General features: G+C 37.3%; 1 protein-coding gene across 1 annotated transcript in view; it reads left to right on the forward strand.

Annotated features, from left to right (window-relative positions):
* LOC149011166 (uncharacterized) overlaps positions 1–17,885 on the forward strand; it is a 74,920-nt gene that overhangs the window by 21,642 nt on the left and 35,393 nt on the right. The window contains exons 5-15 of the mRNA XM_089160771.1: positions 1,577–1,949; positions 8,845–8,999; positions 9,761–9,997; positions 12,097–12,206; positions 12,301–12,378; positions 12,466–12,572; positions 16,405–16,499; positions 16,594–16,709; positions 16,832–16,935; positions 17,016–17,093; positions 17,206–17,284. Of these exons, the coding sequence (XP_089016897.1) occupies positions 1,577–1,949; positions 8,845–8,999; positions 9,761–9,997; positions 12,097–12,206; positions 12,301–12,378; positions 12,466–12,572; positions 16,405–16,499; positions 16,594–16,709; positions 16,832–16,935; positions 17,016–17,093; positions 17,206–17,284 (1,532 nt within the window). The remainder of the gene's footprint in view (positions 1–1,576; positions 1,950–8,844; positions 9,000–9,760; positions 9,998–12,096; positions 12,207–12,300; positions 12,379–12,465; positions 12,573–16,404; positions 16,500–16,593; positions 16,710–16,831; positions 16,936–17,015; positions 17,094–17,205; positions 17,285–17,885) is intronic.

Here is a 17,885-nt window from a genome sequence, read left to right on the forward strand (position 1 = left end):
TTGTGGTCTGGTATTTGTGTATAATACATATCCGTTCTGATGGAGGGAACCTTGTGATGTGAACCCAATTTTAGGGTTAGGGTTTTCTTGACTTAATGCCATAAAATTAAGGGTTGCCCAGAACTTTCCAGCAAATAGGTCTACAAATGCTATGGGGTGGATAGTATTGTTGAATATGGATGGATCCCAAATGTGGAGGTGATGAGTTTAACAAAATTATATGGGATGGAATAATTTGGGAAAAGGGAAAATTAAGGTTTTATCCAAACCCAAGATGGGATCCTTTACTTGGTTGTAGGATGTCCAAGATAATACTAGCAAAGTTGGGAAGGTTAAAGGAAGTCTGCAGTTGGGGTTTGGAGGGGTTTTGGAATGTCTCTTGGAAGGGCTATGGATTGGAATAATTGGATCTTGAAAGATCTTGGGCAATCTTGAACTCTCTTTCTTGTTTTTTCATCTACTTTCTTCTTTCTCTTCTTTCTTTTCCTTTTTTTTCTTTTCTTTTCTTGTTTTAGATCTGCCACAAGTCAGGAAGGGGGTGGAAGGGGTGTGATAGATAGAAGTGAGGGCATGGGGGGAGCCATAGGGTAGGACAGAGGTGGGGGTGGGGCTGGGAAGTGTCGTAGTGGGGTAGGGGACGGGTTTTAGGTTGCTGTCGGGGCAGGGAGTTTCAGTCTCAAAGAAGAGAGAAAAGGGGAAGAAGAATCTTACCTTAAGAAGAAAGGAAACAGTTCATGGAAGAGAGATGACTAATTTTTGTTTTTTTTATTCAATAATTCAATGATTAGTTCACCAATACAAGGCTTTCAATACAAAAGATATTAATCCATCACAACCTTACAGCTGAAATTGCAAGAAAACCCTAAGTGATTCTCTTTCGTAGATCTAATATTTAGGGATTTATGAGTATTGGGCACTTATTATAGGAGTCAGAGGCCAACAAATGAGTTGTTTTGGTCTCAGCAGCAAAATCCCCTCTGGGGCAAATTTGGAAACTCCCAAGGTACAATTAAATATAAATAACTATGGGCTAAGTATAACCCATGGCTTACCCCAAACCTAAGTATATTAAAATAACTCAAAATTGAACTAATAAAAACTTATACCCAACCCACAAGGACTCGAAAAAAAATTATCAAATGAAATCTAAAAGATTGCCTATGGGCAATGCTCCTCGTCGAACTATAGGTCTCTGGCAATCTGGTAGCCTCTGAACTTGTTGCTGATCCACATAGATATTGCGGTGGGCTGATCTCTGCGCCGTCCTTGCTGGTAGACTCAAAACTGTCGCCTAAGATTGATGTCCTCATGAATTGTCTTTTGACGTTGGTTCCTTGTCTCTATCTTAAATTTTAAATATGAACTCTTGCTGTGACATTTTCCCTTTTATGCATTCTAGCTTGGATGATGTTTTTAATTTTCTCAAAACCTGACCTTCCGTACACTTCAAACGAGAACTTGATTACATTTGGAGACACTGTTTGTTACTTATGAAAGTAATACTGTATGCTTTCTCTATTTCTCCTGGTTTTATGTGGATCTCTTCTTCTTCACCCCCCTCTGTTGGTATTGGCAGGCTTTGGACAATTCATGGCCCTCCAAAAACGGGTCCCAGCTGGTGATGTGCCTTCTCTTAATATGGCACCTTCAAAATTTTCAAATAAGGTGCATGAGGAGGCTCCATACGTAGCAGATGCAGAAACAGCCTCATGCCCTCCTGTTGAAGCTGTTGTAGATATTGACCTCAGAGAAGTTTACTTTCTGATTATGCATTTTCTATCGGCGGGGCCATGTCGTAGAACTGTTGGACAGTTTTGGAATGAGCTTCTGGAACACCAACTTCTACCAAGACGATATCATGCTTGGTATTCAAGGAGTGGGGAACGCAGTGGTGATGAAAATGATAGTGGATTGTCCTTCCCCTTGAGTTACAGTAATTTAGTGGAGAGGTATAATATTTTGGAGTTTGATTATTTGGTTCTGCTTTCATTGATATTTTGAATTTCTATCTGCTTTTAGTTTGTGGTAACCTAGCTGACTCTTAGGATCCTTTTCCTGTCATTTGGAAATGCTTCTTGATACTCTTGTTTTTTTTTTTTAATAATAAAGAGTGCAAGTAGTCAGGATCTACGGGCTTCCTGTTTGTTGTTAACAAAAAACTTTAGGCAAGACTGAACTTTTTCTACAACACCAAGAATAGACTACCCAGAGAATCTGACTCACTCTCAAATGTGGAACCAAGATAGAATCAACCATCTGTACCTCTAAAGAACAAATTGATCCGGTTGGAGAACACAGAAAGATGGCCACAGGATTTGGTATCTAATCCACAGAAAGCAAATCATACCCGAGTACCATTTTAAATGATTGTAACAGTTTTCGAACTAAATGTAAAATAACAAAGCCTGGTTGTGTTGGACTCTAGTACGAACAGTCTTCAATAATAATCTCGTCTTCACACCCAAAGTGAAATATGGTCTCATATTGTGACATTACCAAGAACAAAACAGTCCTGGACAATTTCCATGCTGGTGCAGATCCACAACCGATTTGAGCTTCTAAATAGTGGAATTAGCATAAGGTTTGATCACATAGGTGGTGAAAGGGATTACATGATAAAACGCGTGTACCAAGTTGGCGGACGGGCTTAATTTTATTTATTTCTGTAATGTAATTCAAAGTTTGGACCTTTGTTCTGTGGCTTTACCCTATAATGGGCTCCTCCCTATGGACCTAAAAGATGTGTACCAAGGTGGTACATGGGTTTAATTTTATTTATTTCAATATTTAATTCAGTCTTAAAGTCAGGGGCATTTAGGTCTTCTAATTTTAAATCATTAATTGTATTAGGAGCAGCCTTTTTGATTTGGCACTGCAGCCTTGTTATTTTGGGACAAGTTACTATGTTTTTAGGAGGTTAGTTCAAGTCTCCTTATGTCAGGGCTTAGTTTCCTTTTCAGTGTTTAAGTTGGCTTTTATTAACTTGTAAAGTAGGACTTCAAGTCCTTTGTGTAATTGAATGGCCTAAGGCCTATTTAAACCTCCCTATGAGGGAAGAATGGGCTTGTAACTTATTTTGTTAAGACTTTGCTTTGCAAACTGTAGGAATGATTGTGATCTTGCCCTAGTGGCCTGAAGCTCAAGAAGGTTAAGCAAAGTGCTTAGGATTGAAACCCTAACCCCTACTGTTGACTGTGGAAGCAGTCTACACAAGTTCTACCTTCATCCTTCACCGTTCAGGTAAGGAGAATTGATCCCCAAAAAAATATAAATTAATAATAATGATAATCTTTGGGCTGCATAAGATCCCTCAGACAAGAAAATCCACATCTTCCAATTTAGCCATTCAAATGATGTAACCACGACTTTAGGGTTAGGGGTTGTGTAATTATTTCCCTAAATTTATGGTTACTCATAGGGATCCTCTCCTTTGTGAACTGGTGGTAAAGAACAAAATCTGGGAATTAGGTATTTTAACAAACCTAGATGGGATGGGTCTGATGGTGAAATTTTGGGTGGTTAGCGTTTTGGGTTAACAAAAACCTAGATGAATCAGAAGAATTGAGAAGGAAATCAGTTGGGGTTTTAACAAAGAAATATGGGATGTGTTAGGGTTTTAACCAACTCTAATTGGATGATGATGTAATGGATATGGAACCTAAGGGAAGTTGTGGGATTGAATTGGAGAAAATTAGGGCTCACCAATAATCTAGATGGGATAAATTTCACCAAAAATCTAGATGGGATAAATTTCTTGAGATGGGAAACTAGGGTCTGAATGTGTTTGAGATTGAAACTTGGAGGGAATGTAGGAAATAGTATGGTGATATGATTCCCCAAGTTTAGTGGGGTTTGGATGGCTAAATTAATAGATATGAAGTTTCTCGTTTTTAGGGTCTTGGGAAGTACGAAAAATCAAGAAAATAATTATATCTTGAAATTGGATGGTCAGAAGGGGGTCTAAGGCCACTGAGGTTGAGGGGATGAGCCCCCCTAAAGTTTGGGATAGATCTAATGGTTAGATCAGTGTAGATGTGACCTTGAAATTTGGGTCTCAAGAAAAGTCGGAAATTTCAAGAAAATAAAAAAGAAAGGTAGGATGGATGGGGAAAGTAGAGGGAAGGCTAGGGATGGGGTTGGGGATGATATTCACTTGGATATGGTTAAAGACTGCTGTTATGGTTGAGTTGAAGAGCATTTGCTGAAATTGAAGGTGATCCCACACAACCGCCATGGCCTTCACAAGAAGCCACAACTTGACTTGTATTCAAACTCAGATTTAATTTCATTCAATTCATCTTAAGATTACATGGCTGGAAGGCTTTATTTATAGCCTCAAATAAAGAAATAGAGAAGGACTTTAGGTTCGAAAACCAGCCAAAACTCTAATTGGCTTATCCATAACTAACTCAACTACTCTTGACTAAGACTTCAACTCAAACAAGAAAATTCAATTACTAACTCTAGAGGACTTCAATCTAAATTCTATGAATATATATGTAGTCCTAAAAATAAGGAAATTAAAGTGGAATCAAATTGTGGGATCCCAACCTGGTGTCCTAAAAATAAGGAAATCAAAGTGGACTCAAATTGTGGGATCCTAACCTGGTGTCCTAAAAATAAGGAAATTAAAGTGGACTTAAATTGTGGGATCCGAACCTAATGAGAACCAGGTCTAGGCTAGGCGTATTTTAGTAATTTCCCTACACTTAGGGTTTGCCCAAGAAATTCCAGCAGAAGGGGGGAAGGTTTTAGGGCTTCTTAGGTTATTTAGAGTCTGCTGAAACTGAATTCCAGATCTGAGTCCTATTATAATCAGAATTCCAGATTTGAAATTTAAATTCATAAGTCAGAATCAGGGTTTTAGGTGGATTCGAGTAAGGTGGGGGTCCTTGGCACTTGTGGGACTAATCTCTGAATAAATTCTATTACTCAGAAGGTAAGCTGATGAACAGAATTTAATAGAACCAGAATTCTTCACCTTTAAAATTTCTGCAACTTCTTCATATAGGAGATGAAGTGCAGATTTTCTAAGTCAGGGAAGAGAGGGGTAACAATGTAACATTAGGGGATGCTTCTTGGATCTATTGCGACTAATGGAGGTGAAAGGGGGTTGAAAAAGGCTGGGAATCAGGGTTTCTAGTTGGGAGTAGGATATGCTGCTGTGGGGAAGGAGGGGGAGGGAGGCCTGTGGATGCTTGGGGGAAGGAAGGAAGGGGCTTGGGGAGTCATGGGGCTCAGGGGAAGAGGTTAAGGGAGTTGTGGGACCTAGGGGGTGCTGCTGAATTGATGCAGCAGCAGGGCAGGGGATTGGGGAAGGTTGTGCAGCATAGGAGAGGTGGGGGATGAGCTTGCATGGGAGGGGGTTGGTGGGGAAGGGTTGTGACTTACTTGGGCTTGCTGGAAGGTTGAAGTGATCTTCAGAACTTAAATATTAATTGCTTGAATGCTGGAAACAAATTGAGAACACTTGCCACTCACTCAGGCAATTAACAATCAAAATCGTTATTCATCAAACTGAAAATGACATTGCATGAAGAGGCTATTTATAGCCTAAGAAAAGAGTCTGACTCAACTTTGGACTCCCTAACTGATAAGGGTCCAATTACATCTTGGACTGGACTCTTAATAATTAAGATAGGTACTCGAATCTTATCACAACTAACTTGGGACTCTTTCAAAACAACTTTAACTCAAAAGTAAGACCCTCCAAACAAATCTAAACTTAACTCAAATTAGCAAACTGGACTCAACCAAAATTCCGGAAATTCCTTAAAATAATTACAGAAATAAAATAAGGGCTTAAATGCCCAAAGTACCCCATGAAAGGGGTTTGGCTAGCTTATGGGGGCTTCTTGGAGCTATCATGCCCCCCCCCCCCCCCCCCCCCAACTTGTGCATTCAGCCAGGGGGTCTTTGTCTTCACATCACAGCCTAATTGGAAATTTCATCTAGACAAGGATTCTTTTTTTTTGGATGAATAGACAAGGATTCTTAAATAGCTTGCAAATAATAATCAGAAAAGTTAAATGTCTTAAGTGTAGAGAACATACTGGATTTGATGGGACCCATTTGTAATTGTCACAATTTTGAGCAAAATCACCAAGATACCCCTGGATCAAATTAGGGTTTTTTTTTTTTTTTTTTTTGGGGGGGGGGGGGGAGGGGTGTTGGCGGCCTTCTTACATTACCAAATCATTGACCAAACTTGGACATCATTTCCCTATAGTCCACCTTTTCTTGATTGAAATCCTAGTTTCTTTACCTAAAATCAAGAAACTTCGTAACTTCTTACCTAACCGTCAAAATTAACCTAATTTGGAGGACATAACCTCCGTCCTGAACTCCCCATTCTTTCAAAATTTCAACCTATTTTGAAACCTCTGAATCCTTGAAATCCATCACTTAGATTTACTTTTGTTTCACCCTTAAAAAAAAGACCTTCTATTACCTTTTAACTGTAACCTGATCTAATCTAGTGCATCTTAAACCTTTTGAACCTTCCATTTCATCATTTACATCAGTAGCCATAGGGAAGAGCTCATTTGAGGATCACACCTCAAAATCCTTCTTAGGCACCCTTACTTGTTATGTTTGGCTTCAAAGTTAGTTCTGATCAAGATCTTGGTCAGCTGCCCTTTAGTTACCTTGAGGCTACACTGTGAGCTCTTCCATCGTCAAGTAAATGGGCTAGATTATCTCCCGTCATTGATATTTCTCCAAACAGAAAGGGTCCAGATGGCATAATTACACATCAAGTAGCTGTGGTGGGTACCCTTCAATCCTTCTGTGAAGAATGAAAATCATAAACGAGGTTGTGCCATTATAGGTGCCATTGAGCACGTAATGTTTTTCAACAAGAGTGCTCAGGCTATTGCTGAGGCATTTAACTGCTGAGTAACACAACCACTGACCGAACCCCATGACCTGGCGTACAGTTGATGTTGATGCCTCACCAATTTGGGTTTATTTTCCCTTACATTAAGCCTAGGATTGTGTTAAATAGGTTATGGAGCTTTAATTCCACAGGTTGAATTTATATTGGGCCTAGAATAAAGGTACCAAGGCTGAGTACAAAAATAGCTTAACTAATTTTCATGTTTTAGAGTTTAACTGGTTCAAATAAGTTAGAATGGGTGATGTGAACCAGGATCTAGGGCTAAGGGTAATGCTGTAATTTTCCTAGATTTATGGTTGCCCAGGAAGGTCCAGCGAAGAAGAGTGAGAATTCTACGGTTTCAGAGGGTATTTTCATCTCACAAAATTATTCATAGTGTGAACAGGGTTTTGATTTTGATCTGAAAACTGAAATTAGGGTTTTTAGCAGGTTTGGCTGGGGTAGATGGGAACCTATCTTTGCTGATTCTACAGTTCAGAATTAGGATTCAATGGGTCAGAGGGTTCAGGAGCACTGGATGATCTAAACTTAGGGTTTTAGAAGCTTTTATAATTCTGCAGAATTCTTCTCAGGAAGAAGATGAAGAGCCGAATTTTCAGACTTTTGGGAATGTAGGGTTTAGATGGTCAGATTGGGCTGAAAGTCTGAAACTAGGAGGGAAGGTCAGTAGGGCTAGGAGGATAATGTCCCTAAAGTTTGGGACAGATCTAATGGTTAGACCGCGTTAGATCTGACCTAGAATTTTACGCCTAGGAAAAAGTCTGAAAATTGCAAAAAAATTCTGGAAAATTAGAAAAGGGGTGATGAGGGCATTGGGGTCCATGGCTTTACGGCGTGGGAGGGTGGCTAAGGGTAGGGAAGGGGTTGGGGTTGGGGTTGTACTTACTTGATAGGAGAGGACACTTGAAGGCTGCTGGAATTTTGAAAGTTCTTGAACTGTTGCAAGCTTGAAAAGATGATGAAGATGCTGAACATTGAAGAAACTTTTGAAAACCCGCTGAGGCTTCCTCACAACAGGAACCCCGGTCCTTGATAACTTTTCTTTCAATAATTCAGACTGAAGATTATAATGCAAGAAGAGGCTATTTATAGCCTAAAATAGTAGACTTTGACTGTGGTTGGTAATACTTAAAAGATAAGGATCCCAACACTACACTAAAATATCTTTAAGAGGAATCAAATTACTACGAGATTACAAGCCTTAGATTGGAATCTTTTAAAGTTACTTAGCTTGGGACTTAACTACACTTCCAAATGAAGATAAACTTCAAGGATAAGAACTCCTTTGGATAAGGAATCTTATCCTATCCACAACCAACTAACTCAACACAACTTAAACTCTCAAATACCTTTCAAAGTACTACTCAAACAAAAACAACCAAAAAGTTGAACCATGACCCTTGGATCGAGGGGAATCTATCTAGACCCATGTTGAGCCCTAAAAAGGGGCAGGAAAATGACAAAAATACCCTTGAGGGGCATTCGGCTAGCTCGGATTGGCCATTTTGATATGGATTCTGGAACCCAATTAAAAATTTTTTTTGGAGGGGGGGGGGTGTCCTTCACATCAATTAGTTGTGTCAATTTAACTAGCATATGTGAGTCATTTCATAGTGTGTAATTAGTGATTCCCAGGCACCTGATATCTAACTATTTATAATCAAGGCTGTAAAAATTAAACTATGTATGATGTACATGAGAGCAAAATAATGGCAACAAAATTGGACAAAAATGTATATTGTAGGATGTTTCATTTCGATAACCTATGAAATCAAATGTTTCATGAAGTACTGCCAATGTTTCATGAAACTTGTACCTTGTTCACATGTATTTCCTTAGGTTTCTGGATCAAGCAGCGCCTACATGTTTGTGTTCAGATTTGTTTCTTAATTTTTTATTTCTGGAGAATTTAGATTATCGAGTGGTTTCTTTTGTTGTATTCCTAGGTATCCCCACATTGGAAAGGATCATTTGGTGAAGCTTCTGAAACAACTGATGCTGAATATGGCCCCACCATTGCATGGTATGGTTGGAGGAAACACACCAAAAGCCGCAGATGTTCCAACAATCTTAGGATCTGGTTACTTCTCACTTCTGGAATGTATGTGAGATTTAGGTTATTTAATTTACTTTGCATATCTTATTGTGGTTGTGGAATTTGCAATATGTAAAATTTATAGGTCAACTACTTCACTTCTGATTCTTCCTGGTTTCATCATTGCATTGAGTTTCTTGCATAGTTGTCAAGGAGACTATGTCACCCAAGGCACTGGAGAAATGCAGTATATGACTCTAATACAGAATTGATAATTTTATGTGCTTACATACAGCATAGAAGCAAAATTATGCAATATGATAGAATTATGCTAGAGATGTCCTAATACAAGAATAGCTTATAACAAAGAAAGTATATGTAAACAATATAAGCATATCTACAACAAAATGAAGCAATAAACGAAAGACAATGTCGATTTTGTCAATAAGATTTGTTGCCTCTGACCTGAGAAAGAGCCTGGATATCTAGAAAACAAGGTTTAAAGTATCGGTATCGTATTGGTCTGGTGATTATAAGAGAAGTATCGTCCTGTATCGAGTATTGTATCGCTCTGGCTAATGTATTTTAGTGTAATTCAATGGAGAGACGTATCGAAATGTATCATATCGGTTTGGTCAAATATGGTTACGTATCGGCTCATATCATATGGTATCGCGGGATACTTTAAACCTTGCTAAAAAATACCTAGGTTCTGCCTTGACAACTATAGTTTCTTTTATGCTTCCTGTTTCTCTACTTAAAGCTGTTCTCTATGAAATTTCCTTCAGTCTCTGACTATTAATGATGCTCTGAATCCTTTTGTGCAGCTGATAGGAAGAAAGATAAGCAAATCAATTGCATGCCTAGATACTTGCGTTGGCCTCACATTCAGGCCGATCAGGTGCGTGGTCTTAGTTTGAGGGAACTTGGAGGTGGTTTTACAAAACATCATCGTGCCCCATCCATTCGTGCAGCTTGTTATGCTATTGCTAAACCATCAACGATGGTGCAAAAGATGCAAAATATAAAGAAGCTAAGGGGACATCGGGATGCTGTGTATTGTGGTACTATTTTCTAATTGAATATGGATTTGCTAGTTTCATCTGGATTCTGTAACAACCATCCCATAATTGTTGATAGCTGGTTTTATACCTTGGGTGCATTCATATGGGTTTTGGAAAATTATATACATTCATATATCATACTATCATACTACTATTATAAAAGCACGAATTGAAAAGGCACGGCTACATTTCTCTTTCCCAAAATACCCTTGCCTATTCAATTCATTAGATTTTAGATCATTTAGGAAAGATGTCCAAAATGGTAATTATCATTCATAAATACAATATTAATTAATTGAATATTATAATAATTATCATTGATTGAGTATGAACTCAAAGGACATGGTTACATTTATCTTTCCCAAAATACCCTTGCCATTCAATTCATTAGATCCTTAAATCAGTTAGGAAAGATGTCAAAAATTGTAATTATAATTCATAAACACAATATTAATTAATAAAATAATATAATGATTATCATTAATTGAGCATGAACTCAAAAGACATTGTTACATTTCTCTTTCCCAAAATACCATTCTCTATTCAACTCATTAGATTTTTAGATTATTTAAGAATAATGTCCAAAATTATAATTATTACTCATAAGCACAATATTGATTAATAGAATAATATAATAATTATCATTAGTTGATCTAGAAATTATTCAAAGAAAAAAATACAAATTTAAAAATAAAAAATTGTATTCAAAAACACCTCATTTGTGTCATTATATATATATATATATATTCTTTTTCCTTCTTCTTCTTCTTCTTCTATTGAAGCCTAAGATATCGCTCCTATACTTTGGAGGCCAGATGTCCTTCATTGTTCCTTCATCCCATTCCAAGCACATGTGTGGTTAATTATTGTAGGTATCTTCCACCGTGGCTTAAAACTGGGGCCTTTTTGTAACTATTTGTTTGGCAACAGTGGTATTGGTGCAGCCCCAGTTCAATGATGGCTACTTCTTCCAAGATCAGTTTTAATAGAGCCAACTCATATGGGACCAAGAAAGAGTTTCTTGAAATGTTTGCGTTACTGTATATGAGCGTTTGTTCCTGAACTGGTTCCCTAATAATTGTGCTCTAGTTCCCTGGTTGGGGTCTGGTTTGTTTGATGGGAAATAGAAGGATATTTAGAGTATGAAGCATACTTTGGCCTATCCCATCGGAGGTTGATAAATTCCGTGATATGGGGTAGATTTGAGATTGGATGAAAACTTAGGGGAATGGGATAAAACTTGAAAGGAATTTATATTTTGATATTTAGAGTAACCTTTTCAAGTTCTAATGATTTTGGATGGGTGGTTTAAGATATATTGGATTTCTTGATTTTGGAGGGAAGATTCGGTGATAATAACAAGGATGGGCAGATCTAGGGTTTGGCTGGTCAGATGGGGCTGAAAATGAGATGGAAGGTCACTAGGGTTGGGAGGTTGAGGTTCTTGAAGTTTGGGACAAATTAAAGGTTGGATTGACATAGATCTGACCCTGAATTTTAGGTCTAATTGTGCTCTAGTTCCCTAAAGCTTGGAATAGATCTAATTGTTGGGGGGGATGTAGCCCTTGTGGTATGGTATGTTCCGACCAATGGGTCGACCCGTTTACCCAATTGGAGTTTTTATATTTGTATATTATGTTTGCATACCATAATATTGAGAGATTTGAGATTTTTAGTTAGGGTTTTGGGTGAGAGTTCTTGTAACGCTGTTTCTTGGCGATTGGTTGTGAGATCTGTTTATGTACTTCTTCTCTTAGTGAAAAAGTACTTCCTCTTTGCCTGTGGATGTAGCACACTGCATTGGTGTGTGAACCACGTTAAATCTGTGTGTGTTTGCTTTGTTTCTTTTTCGATTCGCTATTTCATGGTGTTTGCTTAAACACGAATCATGTCAAGCATCCATTTTTTAACTGTGTTTATCTTATAATTCCAGTTGATTTACTTTTTTATTTTTTATTTTTATGTAGTTCGAATTGTGGCATTGAATTAGTCCATTTAGAAGCATTTGCAATCATTTTTTTTTTAATGAATTTCATTTGTAATGTCATTATTTGGTCCCTAATAGAATTTCTTTTTATTTTTTATGGAAAATCCTATAGCCACATTCGATTGTGCTGGGAGATATGTGATTACAGGTTCTGATGATCGCCTTGTAAAAATTTGGTCTATGGAAACTGCATTTTGCTTGGCTAGCTGCCGTGGGCATGAAGTGAGTTTAAAATGGTCTATGTTTTGCACATCTTAGTTTGTCTTTGTTCCACCTTTTTAGTGTGGTTACATTTTATGTTTTTTGGTTTTGATAGGGGGACATAACTGACTTGGCTGTCAGTTCAAACAATGCTTTGGTGGCATCCTCATCAAATGACTTTGTCATTCGAGTTGTAAGATTTCAATTAACTATATTTATTTGAATGTTTTCTAGTTTAATTTGTTTTGATGATTTAACAGTTTCTCGTGATTTACTGCAGTGGCGTTTGCCGGATGGGTTTCCAATTTCAGTATTGCGGGGGCATACCGGAGTTGTCACTACCATTGCATTTAGTCCTAGGCCTGGCTCTGTTTACCAGCTTTTATCGTGAGCCTCTTTCCCTTGCTTTTGGTTGCATGCTGTAGAACTCAATTTGGTCTTCTTTCTGCCTGAACTAATTTGAATACTACTTTCTCTATTAAAGTCTGTTGTTCTTAATTTTATAAAGGCTGATTATTTGCTTTGGGTTGTTCATTGTACTTTTTATTGTGTATATTTTACTGCTTTACAAGGTTGGATTCTTACTGGGTTTTTTTTTTAATTTTTTATTTTGATAAAATTGGGGGCGGGGGATGTGAAATTCGAAAATCAGCTGCATACTGGACTTTTCTTTGGTAGTGTTTTTTCTAGATTTGTTAGCATAAGCATTTTATAAAGACTTGATTATTTATTATTGGGAAAGAAGAAATAGGCTTTTCACTTTTGGGGATTGAGAGGTCCACAAATCAAGCAATACATGTATCCTTTGCTTTTAGTATCCCTGAGAGGATCTGGTTTTATGATTTATAAATTTTACAGCACTAAGTATGTAGAATAGAATGTTCAGGAAAATTCTACTAAATGATAAGGAATAGTGGTGGCTGGAAGTTGTTGCAACCACGAATAGTAATTGGCTATGGGGGAACCAAGGGAGATGGAGAAAATTTTCCACTAAGATATAGTTTTATGACCTGATTGGGGAAGTAAGATTGAACTTCGGTTAATTGGCAGAGATTTATTCAAGTTTCAAGATTGAAATTTTAAATTGTACTTACGTAGTATATTATGTCTTGTGTTCCTTCTAGAGTAGAATGTGGAACTTAAGTGATTTAAATGTGCCTAGTTTGGGTTTGTGGAGTCCAAGGGGTCTGTTCTACACGCCAAGTTAGAATCCCATCTTCATTTGCAAACTGTCCACCATCACCAAGTTCTGCATTCTATCAGTTTTCTCATTTCTGTTGTGGTTGAAACCCAGGTTGGTGCAGTATCACTTGGCTGATTGGACTACCATGATATAATTTGCAGATCCAAACCTGAAAAGACCCGGTCCAATTGTTTTGGTTCCAACAAGGGTTGTAACTGGATAGGGTGTATATTTATTTCAGTTCTTTATTTTTCTGGGGATTACTTGGGTAGTAGTTAGATGGAGTTAGGGGATTGAGTTTGAGTGATTCAGTTTCATAGTCTAATTGGATAGGAATTTGACTCTCTTTGATGCAATCTTTTTTTCCCCCTTCCATACAAATTTTCTCTTCCTGCATCCAACCTTAACAGCAATAGATTGAAGCATCCACCTACTTACCCATGAATTTTCGTTCATTCCCTTCCCATTCCTATTATTGTTTTGCCTTACATTGAAAAGAAATTCTTCATTTTGGGCGACCAACTACAGTTAAAAAATCCTACCTTAGGGGGGGAAAAATGTACAGTTGAGAAGAAAAAAAGTGAGGGGAAGGGGAGAGGAGGGAGAGACACCTAAACTTGGGCGAGACATGGGGAGAAGTGGGAGTGATCTAGACATAGATTGTTGGAGATCAACTAGTAGTCAAAATTCAGGGTCTGGGATGAACTGGAAAGCTTTGGTTAAGTCACATAGGGTTGTTGGTAAGATCTAGGGTTTGATGGTAGAATTGAGCAAGGTTCAAAATCTTAGTTCGAAGCTGTTTTTGATCAGCCTCAAAACCGAGATGGTGTCGAAATTTGGACCATCTCAATGGAGACCTGGTTCTTTTTTGAGGAAACTTTGATGAGTGGTTTCAGCCATATCTCAATGTGTTTTGACCTGGTTTTTGTGCACATACCCTATTTGAAGCATAATTAATACGATGGAAGAAGTGTTTTATATTAAAAAAGATAAATGAAAAGTGTACTCATTCATATCTACTAATTGAGAGACACATGTGATCGGTCCGATAAATACAAAGAGTTGTAAATTGTAACAAATGTACTTTAAATTTTTCATACAATCAAATGGAATGTTAAACAACATGATAACCACAATAAGCAAAACTTTGTAATTTTTTTTTCTTTCTTGTCAATAGTTGGTATTCCTTATCAATTTTCAGAGGAGAAATAAAGGAAAATAATTGGTATTTTTTTTATTTCTTAAAGAATTAAGCAAATACGTAATAATTTTTAGATAAATTAACTAAATATTTGACCACAAAAAAATATTTTAACACCATCGCAACATAAATCGAGTGATGGTGTCTCACATATGTTAGATTCGATGTCATCTATCACATGGTTTGAGATATCGATCTTTGAGAGGGATCTCGGATCCTCAGATAGCCGATCTCATGAGATCTCTGCCAAAAGTTGGTAAAAATCCCCGGTCAATCCGATCCAACTTGAGCGCTCATCATGGTGGGTATGAGGGCTCAGTGTTTGTTGGTTTTTGGGATTTAGTCTATTTTAGGCCTTCTAAACACAATGGTGACATTATATTTGTGAGAAAACAAGTGAATATATGAGTTCCAACTTGATCCTGGCTTTGAAATCGATACTTGAATGAATGAACATGTAGACTTATAAATCATGAAATACATAACCATTACTTGATACAGACAAAAACATAAAGGTTTAAAGTTAAATAATACATTAAAACATTTAAAGTTGTTCATAATTTCACATGACATTGGTGTGTTTATATGTTTCACCACTAGCGTACAAGAGTAAAATCATTGACTAAGCTGCTTCTTTAAGTCCACTCCACCAGCACTACATCCACCAGTGTAGAATATAGTTTTGAAAAAAATGAAGCCTGGGAAGTACACTCACCTTGCTTCAAGATTAGATTTAAAGTCAGTTGATCTTTGCTGTAGGTGAGCTAAATAGCTTGTTGGTGCAGTCTGGGTAGAGATCTAGCTAACTTTTGGGTAAAATCCGATCAAAACATCAAAACCAGCAAATGCAAAAGGAGTGTTGAGACGAGTCGAGATCTCGACCGAGATGTGGTATTATGAATACCAATTTTTTTCCTTAACAAATACTAACACTTCAATAAAAAGATTAACAACATACTTTCATGGCTCATGTTCCTAAGCTAAATATATGTATTGGTTTGAAAAGAAACAAACATGTTTCGATGCATTAACTATTAAGAAATAATTTGGGATGAATATACATATGTAACTTCAAGGTGGTGTTTAATCTGGAGCTATCCAATGAAGTAGATGTTTGTTAACAAATGATACTAGGAATTTGAAGGAGAAATAGAGATTTGAAGCCAAAAAATTGGGTCTTTGGTTGAGATTTACGAAACAGGAGCGGCAGCATCCAGATGAGATATGAGAAATAGTCATATCTTGTTGAAACTAAGTAATTTAAAAAAAGAAGATGGAATAAAATGGTCCATACTGGTTGAAGCAATTGAGATGGACCGAAACTTGGTACATTTTCTTCAGTTGGTAAGTTCCATCTCTGTTTGGTGTCAGGCCCGAATTTTCAGTCGGTTTTTACTGCAATTTGTACAATGGAATGGAGTCAAGTGATGGAGGAGTCTGTCCGTGAAGGTTTGGTCTATCATTGAGGGTGGATTATTGCTGAAATTTAATTGCAGCGACATAAGGCTAGGGTTTGGGTTTATGGAAAGTGAAAAATGATGGTATCTAAGGTTTTTGGGTAGATTAGGGCAGGAGCTTTGGATCAAAGTCCAGATAGAGATAGGGATTATCCAAACCATCTGGGTAGTTTGGGTTTATAGGCGAAAGAATGTTTATCAGTTTACAGAATAAGCTGTCTGTTCTATTAAATTCTCTTGTAGGTGCTTGTATACGTATTATGGTGCTTTTTATTGTAAAGTTCATTCATATGTTCATACTATCACTGTTACATAATTCACTCATTCAAACTGCTGCTTGGCATTTTAAACTATTTCCTTTTTCTTATTCCTTTTTAGGTCATCGGATGATGGTACATGTCGGATGTGGGATGCTAGATACTCGAACTTCAGTCCACGAGTCTATATTCCAAGGCCTCTGGACGTCACAGCTGGTAATTTCTACTTTCTATTATTCATTTGCTGTTTACATTGGTTGACTCGGCTTCATCTGGTTGGAGCTTATGTGGGATTATGTAACTTGTGCAGGAAAGAGCAATGTTCCCGCTTCTAGTATTGGTCCCCCGAGCCATCAAATACTTTGTTGTGCGTTTAATGCTAATGGAACTGTTTTTGTCACTGGGAGCTCAGACACTTTAGCCCGGGTATATCTAGGCATTTTTTACTTTAGTGTTTGATGCTTCTTCATTTTCAAGTCCATTCCTAAAATGAGTATAGCTGTAATATCTATAGTGTTTTACTTTTACCAAGGATCAGTTACTTGCAGGTCTGGAATGCTTGTAAATCAAACACTGAAGACTCAGATCAAGCAAATCATGAAATGGATGTGCTATCTGGCCATGAAAATGATGTGAACTACGTGCAATTTAGGTAAGTCAGTTATGGGGTTATGGGGATCTGCTTAGCATGAAATTTTACCTCTAAAACTTGTTGCCATCTCCCCATGCCAGTGGTTGTGCTGTGCCATCAAGATATTCTACAATTGATGCTCTGAAGGAAGATAATGTTCCGAAGTTCAAGAATTCTTGGTGCGATGATTTTCCTTTTCTAATCCAAGTACCTTAATTCTTGTGGGTAGAACCATTGCCTACCCTGTTATTGACTTACGTTTTTATGTACTTTATATTTACATATCTTTAGGTTTACTCATGACAACATAGTCACCTGTTCTCGTGATGGAAGTGCTATCATTTGGATTCCAAGATCACGTAGATCTCATGTAAGTGTGAACTTTTATTTCCATGGTGTCCTAAATTTTGCTGAAATTTCGGTTCTCTTGACCCTACCGTAAGAAATCTGTTCCCAAATGAAATTGAGTCGATTTTTGTTGAAATTTCAGAAATTTTGGTGAAGTTTCAAGATTTTCAAGGTGTTGTAGTTGTAATTTGTAAATTGTAGTTTGTAATTTGTAATTGAGATTTGACTAATTCTCAATGTTTGTTCTTGCATTTGGATGAAAGTTTCAGTCTTTTATTGTATATCCATGTTTAGATTTGGGAAAATACATGATCTAGTTTTGTCCACATACAACCATGAATGTGCAAATCAAGACGACCAGTTTGTTTCAGGTTTTAGTAAAAATAATGTTGCCCGTTGTGTTTATTGGCCTTAATTTAGGCTGTACACAACAAACCAGGCGAAAAAACCATCTAAAACCAACCAAAACCATCATCCCCGACACTGTACACCAAATATGGAATCATTGTACAATTTCGGCATTTCGGTAAGTCTGTGAACGCCGATTGAAAACGAAATCTCAAACCTTGCTTATTCCAGACAAGATTTTTTTCAATATCATTTTAGTTGGATACATATTTGTT

Source organism: Hakea prostrata, chromosome 7 (assembly GCF_041222555.1).
Source record: "Hakea prostrata isolate BN-2017 chromosome 7, UWA_Hpros_2, whole genome shotgun sequence".
NCBI classification, from domain to species: domain Eukaryota; kingdom Viridiplantae; phylum Streptophyta; class Magnoliopsida; order Proteales; family Proteaceae; genus Hakea; species Hakea prostrata.